Source organism: Rhinichthys klamathensis, unplaced genomic scaffold, assembly GCF_029890125.1.
Source record: "Rhinichthys klamathensis goyatoka isolate OS25496 unplaced genomic scaffold, OSU_Roscu_1.1 h1tg000257l_1, whole genome shotgun sequence".
In the NCBI taxonomy this organism is placed as follows: Eukaryota; Metazoa; Chordata; class Actinopteri; order Cypriniformes; family Leuciscidae; genus Rhinichthys; species Rhinichthys klamathensis.
Window position 1 is genome coordinate 63,218 of NW_026606779.1, and position 9,283 is coordinate 72,500.

Consider the following 9,283-nt stretch of genomic DNA (forward strand, 5'->3'; position numbering starts at 1 on the left):
CAATTTTTGAACTTTTTAAAACCTTTGTCAAGATGTGTAAACCTCAAGACTTGATTGCCTTTCACGATGTTACACAATATGTGTGTGATTATTTTAAATGCAGGCTTATATACACTTAAATTATGCAGCAACACATTTAAACACACAAATGATGACGCATTTAGACGTCCAGGGACGCGCTGAAGAGACGTGTAATTCACGGCCAGAAAAGACGTGTAATTCACGGCCAGAAAAGACGTGTAATTCACGGCCAGAAGAGACGTGGAATTCACGGCCAGAAAAGACGTGGAATTCACGGCCAGAAAAGACGTCGGTTCAACTTCCATTTTGGAACTATTTTTCAACCATAACGGGACGTGTCGGACGGACGTCTTTTCAACGGTCATTACACGTCCAAATGTTTGCTGGGAAGTAGCCTATTAAAAAAATACTCGGACGGTCTACTTTTTCCAGTTAGAAACCGAAGTGCAGATCCGTGCACACTCTAATGGATAATATTGCGACGATTCGATTAGAACTACAAACATTAATAAAAACCTGTTAAAAACTACAAACATGGCGGATGCGCTAAACCGACGGTTAAGTAGAGATGTTTAGATAAAGGTGTTTGAGTGATTCATAATCAGTAGGCCTATCTAATCGGACGAAAATATATGTATTAAGTGTTGTCCACTTTATATTTCATCTGCAACAGCATTGTGAACTTTTTTAAAGATACGTTTGGTGATTAACCTTTAAATGCATCATTATGCAAATTATAAACACATGAGGAGAGTTCATGAAAGACCCAGATCGACGTGCTTCTACATTTCTCTCCGAAACAATAGGAAATTAAATAAAATTGAATGTGGAGGATTTTAACAGTGGTTTGACAGGGCCGTTTAAATGTCATGCGGTCCGGTAAAGATGAAGTAGTTTGTCCCAAAGCTTGCCTACTCCTCTTACACACTCAAAGGTGTAGCCTATAGCCTACTTTATCTTCACAAATAGAGTAAATATTTTTAGGGCGTACTGTAAGTAGGCAGATTGTTTAAATTACCTCATGTCTCAAAGCACACAACTTTACGAAGGTAAACAACTTACAGAGATCTAGTTGTAGGCTACCTGACTTCTGCAGATCCATCTGTGTTGACAGAGAAACGCATAAATCCGAGTGTGAGGACGTGAACACAAAGTCACGGGTTGCATCTTGTTTACGGTTGCGTAAACGTAGCATAAACTCTTTGTTTTGGTTCAGGAGAAACTCAGTTTGTTTGCTGTGTTCAGCGCCGCCGCTCCCACCACGCGCATCACGCGCTGTGCGTAGGGCACCAAGTGCTGAGGGGGCACCAAAAATAGCCTAATGAAAAACCAATCATCAAACTTTTTGTTATAATCAGATTCAGCGCGTTCTTCCTCTTCATTCCGCAGCGGCGCCGAGCAGAGACAGAGAGCACGTCAGAAACACAGGACAGGGTGTGTGTGTGTGTTATGTGTGTGTTCTTCTGAGCCTCATTGGTCTGTCACTGCTCGTCAATGTCAGAATATTTGAGATGACCAATCAAATCAAAGTAGGCGGGCTTTATGTTCACAGACGCTGAGCGCGAATTTTAACAGTGCAACTCTACGCTTCAGTGTACGGTCAAGTGCGAGATAAGATGTAAGTAGCTAAACAACTTTATTTGACAGTTTTTTTTAGGTCATAAATGTTAAACGAATGACAAAAAATAATTAGGCAAACTAATATAGTTTTGTCTAATTTCGCCATTTTTAACTGAAAATAGGCCTATGTAACATGTAGCCTAGTGTAATAGTTTAGGCTACTGTCATTGTGAGGGGACAAGAAACATGAACAAAGCCGTTTTCATCATGTTAGGCACAGGATTTATAATGAATGTGAACATATTGAGAATAAAATACAAATTGTAACCTTTAGTAAATTAAAAAAGCCAACTTTAGGAGGGGAAGAGACAGGGCAAGATAAAAACAAAGAGAAAAAGAGTGTGATGCTGATGAGGAGAGAAAAATAATCAGCTGCCCACTGACATGGTTTTAAAGCTGTTGTTATCGATTTTTTTTTTTTTTTTTTTTTTTGCCTTCACAACATCTTAAAATGCACATCTGTAGTTCAGAAAAATCCAAAATTTCCCCCGAACACCCCTAACTAACCTGCCTCAAATTCGGGATCCCAGTGATTATAAAACCATGCCATTGCATGGTAATGAAACTAGTTAATAGTAAGCATTAGACCCTAATCTAAAGTGTTACTTTTTAGCTTTTTAATTTTTTTATAAATCATACCCTCATTGGGGGCTTAGCCCCCCTAAATGAAAATACTAAATGAAAATGTTTTTTTTTAGGGGGGGGGGGGGGGGGGGCATGGCATCATAAAGGAATTATGCTTAGGGCACCAAAATGGCTAGCAGCGGCACTGGCTGTGTTCAATGACTGTCTATCTACAACTCTGCATAAACTTATGAAACGCGCTGATGATAAGTGTGATTTCTGGATGTTGACAGCCGGGCAAGACATCGCAATACTATTGACATTTTTTTGGTCCTGACTTCCAAAGAAGATATAGGCCTATGTATATGTTTTAATATTTAAACCACTTCTATTAGGCTATCGATTGCTATCAGGATGTGAAGAGAGTTTCAACCAGAATAACAAAAAGTGTTTATGCAAAAATCGCTGAACACACACTGTTGGCCTACGCTACGCGTTTACGTCAGAATTACCGTAATTGCGACTAACAAAAAACCGATTGCGTCTAAAACGAAACGCTTGAAATTCGTGAAACCATATTATTGTGACACCATATTAAAAATAACAAATACATGGCAAAAACTTCAATAGTTAAACCAGCGATTCTCAAACCCTGACGTAAAATATAAAGTGCCCCTGACATCATGTCCGTTAATGATCACATGACATGCAAAAACAATTAAATAATTAATTGTTTGTTTTTTATTTCTATTGTTTTTATTTTAAGATTACTTATTTTAATTGTACACATTTATGGTTGAAGTATTAGTTAAGGAAGTCAAGCTGTGTGTATTTCTGTTCGATATACGTATTTATTTCAGTCAGTGATGCATTTCTTTCTTTCCCACAGATCTGAGGTACGGCACTGACAGCAAATGTTTTACACAGGACTACAGATGAGCTGAAGGAGTAGAGGAACTATTTTATTACTTAAAAGTATGTACAGTTCTATGGAAATAATGGAACATATGACTATATGTACAATTAATTTTGTTTTTTTACATTATGTCTTTACACGAATTTGTATTTTATAAAACACTGACTTGCTAATACATGGGGAAAAAATACACAAATACACACATACAAATGAAGTGTTGCAATACACACATAAATAAATATCAACATCAACATTCACTGACTGCCGCAACAAATATCTCTACAGCCGAGAACATATATAGTTTACATCATTCCATCAAAAAAACACGCATAAGTAATCATTTCATTAATAAACAAAACACTCTCTGTTAATCCGTACTGGAGAATTGCTAACGTAATAATAAAAGGCATCAAAGATGGATTTCACACCCTATTAAAGGAACAGTTCAACCAAAAATCCAGTCATTATTTAATCACACAAACGATCGGTGATGCTTGGAAATGGAAAAGAGCTGAATAAAGATATGAGTTTGGGAAATACTGACAGAATATGTTTGCCATGCATCATCTGATCTGATCTCAGATAATCATGAACTTTCTCCACACCCCATTCTTCCATTTCAATTTACCTCCATTTCATAGAGTCTGAACAAATCCCCAGGAACACAACATCGCTCTTAACTTGCTGAAATGGTTGAGTGTAAACGCACACATGGACCGGGGCTACAGCACAAGAGTTTCGGGTGATTCCTTCATCAGTGTTGTTGAAGAATGAAGGTTCGAGCGTCTGAAGAAAACTGCGATTCGCTGCATGTTGTGTTTCGTGTTCTGACCGGTTCAGTGTTTCTCCACTGAAGACTTCTGATGGTGATGCTGATGAAGTTGTGCTTCTGTGAGGAACAAACACACATCTTGGTTATGAAAACATCTCTGCATCCTAAATGTCATGAATGCAAAGGATTCATATGATAAAATAATGTAACTCACTTAAAGTACCCCATTTATGCTATTTTAAAGGTTCCTAATTTAGGTTTGGAGTCACCTACAATAGATTTACATGCATCCAAGGTCAAAAATACTTCACTTTTATCATAATATCCATTGCACATCACCTCATTTCTCAAAGAGTCTGAAAACGGTTCAAAGATTGAGTATCACTAAACCTCGCCTTTCCGAGAGCCTGCTCTGCTCTGATTGGTCAGACGGCCCGGTCTGTTGTGATTGGTCTACTCTGCTCTGATTGGTCGACTGGAGCAGTTTGTTGTGATTGGTCTGCTCTGCTCTGATTGGTCGACTGGAGCAGTTTGTTGTGATTGGTCTACTCTGCTCTGATTGGTCGACTGGAGCAGTTTGTTGTGATTGGTCGAGTGCTTCGAGTGTGTTTGGGAAATGTCCCGCCCCTTTCCATAACCACCAGTTTAACACACTACTAACAAACTCAACCAGGCCCCGCCCCTTTATTCTGCGTATGAATTATTTCACACGCAAGTTTAAAATATTTTTCAAGTTTTTCCAAGGCGACCGTTATTTAGAACGCATCACTTTATTGTTTCCATGGTGACGCGTCATTGCTTGTCACGTGACACACCGCACCCATAACAGCGCTGAATTAATGATGATCTGCTTTTATTTCCTTTTTTAAAATAAAATATTCACAAATTTGTTAGCTATAGCATGACATATCTGATATTCCGACTGTCAAATATGTGCAAGTGAATGTGTTTTGTTGTTTAAACACCTTTATAACGGTCGCGTTAGTTGAGCTATATGCGCCGCCATGTTAGTTAGTTTCAGAGAATCGGATCTGTTGGATTTACAACACGTGAATTCATCCTCTTCTCCCGAAATATATAGAAGCAAGTGAACCGGTGAACTGGTCCGGTGAACCGGTGTGATCGTACGTGCGAAAGGGTTAAATGTGACCCTGGACCACAAAACCAGTCACGTGAGATGTATAAATCACCTGAAAGCTGAATAAATAAGCTTTCCATTGATGTATGGTTTGTTACGATAGGACAATATTTGGTCGAGATGAATCTATATGAAGATCTGGAATCTGAGGGTGCGTAAAAATCGAAACATTGAGAAAATCTCCTTTAAAGTTGTGCATTTATGTTGCCGATTGTGTTGCATTCACTCACACAAATACATGTTTTATATATTTACGGTAGGAAAATTACAAAATATCTTCATGGAACATGATCTTTACTTAATATCCGAATGATTTTTGGCATAAAAGAAAAATCGATAATTTTGACCCATACAGTGTATTGTTGGCTATTGCCACAGATACACTCATGCGACTCGAGGTTTTGTGATCCAGGGTCACACATGAGGAATATTGTGACGTGTTCATCCCGGAAGAAACTCAAGACTTCAATGGATGTGTTTTAACTCCCTTTTTAATGCTCAAACGGCAACATTACATGGAGAAAGAAGCATAGCAGGTCCTGTTTAAATTCCAGAAGTGTGTTTTCTTACTTCGCTGAATCGGCGGCCGGCTGGGCGTCAGAAACACTCTCTTCGCCGCGGGTCCTTCTCCAGTCGCGGTGATCACATGCACATCTACCCGGTAGAACGTGCCCGGCCGCAGGTTAGACACCACCAGGAGGTTCTGATTCTGAAAAACATCACAATATACAACAGTGTTCAGAGTCAGCAACTCAAACACATCAGATCTTTCTTATATATCACAATACAGTCATAGAGAACGACTACACATGAAAGAGTCAATCAATCAAACTTTATTTATAAACCGGGTTCGTACAGATACTGTAAAAATGAATTCCAGGACTTTCAAGGACTTTTCAAGCACTACTTTTTTGTTTGGTAGTACTGCAATCTCCGCACTAAGGAACTCCTAAAGGGACCTTAGCAAGAAAAAAATATACAGAGTTTCTCGTGCTCACGAGAAACTATCGCGAGAAATTAGAAATTAGAAAACTAATTTGTGCGTGATAGTTTATCGTGAGCGCGTGGGTTTTGTGAGAACGCGATAGTTTCTCGTGAGCGCGCAATAGTTTTCGTGAGAACGCGATAGTTTCTCGTGAGCGCGCGATAGTTTCTCGTGAGCGCGCGATAGTTTCTCGTGAGCGCGCGATAGTTTCTCGTGAGAGCGCGATAGTTTCTCATGAGAACGCGATAGTTTCTCGTGAGCGCGCGATAGTTTTTCGTGAGCGCGCGATAGTTTCTCGTGAGAACGCGATAGTTTCTCGTGACCGCGCGATAGTTTCTCGTGACCGCGTGGGTTTTGTGAGAACGCGATAGTTTCTCGTGAGTGCGCGATAGGTTTTGTGAGAACGCGATAGTTTCTCGTGAGCGCGCAATAGTTTTTGTGAGAACGCGATAGTTTCTCGTGAGCGCGCGATAGTTTCTCGTGAGCGCGCGATAGTTTCTCGTGAGCGCGCGATAGTTTCTCGTGAGCGCGCGATAGTTTCTCGTGAGCGCGCGATAGTTTCTCGTGAGCGCGCGATAGTTTCTCGTGAGAACGCGATAGTTTCTCATGAGAACGCGATAGTTTCTCGTGAGCGCGCGATAGTTTTTCGTGAGCGCGCGATAGTTTCTCGTGAGAACGCGAGAACGCGATAGTTTCTCGTGACCGCGCGATAGTTTCTCGTGACCGCATGGGTTTTGTGAGAACGCGATAGTTTCTCGTGAGTGCGCGATAGGTTTTGTGAGAACGCGATAGTTTCTCGTGAGCGCGCAATAGTTTCTCGTGAGAACGCGATAGTTACTCGTGAGCGCGCGATAGTTTCTCGTGAGCGCGCGATAGTTTCTCGTGAGCGCGCGATAGTTTCTCGTGAGAACGCGATAGTTTCTCGTGAGCGCGCGATAGTTTCTCGTGAGCGCGCGATAGTTTCTCGTGAGCGCGCGATAGTTTCTCGTGAGCGCGCGATAGTTTCTCGTGAGTGCGCAATAGGTTTTGTGAGAACGCGATAGTTTCTCGTGAGCGCGCAATAGTTTCTCGTGAGCGCGCGATAGTTTCTCGTGAGCGCGCGATAGTTTCTCGTGAGCGCGCGATAGTTTCTCGTGAGCGCGCGATAGGTTTTGTGAGAACGCGATAGTTTCTCGTGAGCGCGCAATAGTTTCTCGTGAGAACGCGATAGTTTCTCATGACCGCGCGATAGTTTCTCGTGACCGTGCGCTAGTTTCTCGTGAGCACGCGATAGTTTCTCGTGAGCACGCGATAGTATCTCGTGAGCGCGCGATAGTTTCTCGTGAGCGCGCGATAGTTTCTCGTGAGCGCGCGATAGTTTCTCGTGAGAACGCGATAGTTTCTCGTGAGAACGCGATAGTTTCTCGTGAGCGCGCGATAGTTTCTCGTGAGCGCGTGATAGTTTCTCGTGAGAACGCGATAGTTTCTCGTGAGCACGTGATAGTTTCTCGTGAGCGCGCGATAGTTTCTCGTGAGAACGCGATAGTTTCTCGTGAGAGCGCGATAGTTTCTCGTGAGCGCGCGATAGTTTCTCGTGAGCGCGCGATAGTTTCTCGTGAGCGCGCGATAGTTTCTCGTGAGCGCGCGATAGTTTCTCGTGAGTGCGCAATAGGTTTTGTGAGAACGCGATAGTTTCTCGTGAGCGCGCGATAGTTTCTCGTGAGAACGCGATAGTTTCTCGTGAGCGCGCGATAGTTTCTCGTGAGCGCGCGATAGTTTCTCGTGAGCGCGCGATAGTTTCTCGTGAGCGCGCGATAGTTTCTCGTGAACGCGCGATAGTTTCTCGTGAGCGCGCGATAGTTTCTCGTGAGCGCGCAATAGGTTTTGTGAGAACGCGATAGTTTCTCGTGAGCGCGCAATAGTTTCTCGTGAGAACGCGATAGTTTCTCGTGAGAACGCGATAGTTTCTCGTGAGCGCGCGATAGTTTCTCGTGAGCGCGCGATAGTTTCTCGTGAGTGCGCGATAGGTTTTGTGAGAACGCGATAGTTTCTCGTGAGCGCGCAATAGTTTCTCGTGAGAACGCGATAGTTTCTCATGACCGCGCGATAGTTTCTCGTGAGCGCGCGATAGTTTCTCGTGAGCGCGCGATAGTTTCTCGTGAGCGCGCGATAGTTTCTCGTGACCGCGCGATAGTTTCTCGTGGGAGCACGATAGTTTCTTTAAACTAGAATTTTTTTTAATTCAAATTACAGATATATCCAAAATACAACTTATAACGCATTTAATAATAAATATTAAATACAAAGTTTATAATGGCTATTATTGTTCAATAAATAATATTTTATACTATAATGTTGGCGTACTTTGTAACGAGAAAAGGTCTGATGGGGGTTTATCAGACGGGCTGCGGTGTTCATTTTGCCTGAAAAGATTGCATTTGTGTTTATTCGCAAAAATTACATTTAATATATATATATTATATTTAAATAAGTCAAGCACTTTTAAGTACCTCTTCGTAAATATGTCTGTTTTCAAGGGTTTTCCAGAACTTAAATATCAAACAGTCAAATTCAAGTACTTTAAGCACCTTGAACAATATAGCAAAACATTTTGCGTTAATTTGATCTCAAACAGATTCATTAAAAGTATTATTACTCCACGTGTGTGACATCATTATCCAACGTGGTTGAACGACCAATTCGCATTGTAATATGATAGTGAAGAAACGAGTTACGGCGCTGTAGGGACACACATGAAAGAAGCTCATGTAGAGTTTCTCCAACATCAGATTGTGGCTCGAGGCGTCGTCCAGTGTTTATTATGAGCTCACTGGAAGCTCTTCAGATTTACTCGATGTGAACAATAAACATGACAGAATCCACATCGTTCATAAATGAATCCAATCTGATAATGATGACGTGCTTCAAACCGGCCTCAATATTCTGTCAGATCTGAGGAATCACACGGATGAAAACCGGACGGGATCAATTTGATGCATTTCAGTCTGACTGAGTCAATTAAAGCTTCAGCAGAAGGACATGAATATTAAAAAACATAACGTGAGTGATGAGTTATGCGAGGACTGTTTGTTCAGTGGATGATGGAGGAGATCTGGTGATGATGTCAGAGCTCAAAACAGCACTCCGTCCATGAGAACATACTAATGCGTACCATATGAACATTAATAACACTAATACATCTCCAGGATTTACTTCAACATAAACCTTCCCTGGGTGATGCAGTTAAAATTATATTTATGAAATCCATATATAGATATTTTTCAGCTT

General features: G+C 41.4%; 1 protein-coding gene across 1 annotated transcript in view; it reads right to left on the minus strand.

Moving 5' to 3' along the window:
• Positions 1-3,884: 3,884 nt before the first annotated feature.
• The window catches only part of LOC130101510 (anosmin-1), an 83,861-nt gene continuing 78,462 nt past the window's right edge, over positions 3,885-9,283 (minus strand). Inside the window, exons 13-14 of the mRNA XM_056267279.1 lie at positions 5,602-5,740; positions 3,885-4,010 (exon numbers count right to left, since the gene is read on the minus strand). Coding sequence (XP_056123254.1) covers positions 3,958-4,010; positions 5,602-5,740 — 192 coding nt within the window. The 3' untranslated portion in view covers positions 3,885-3,957. The remainder of the gene's footprint in view (positions 4,011-5,601; positions 5,741-9,283) is intronic.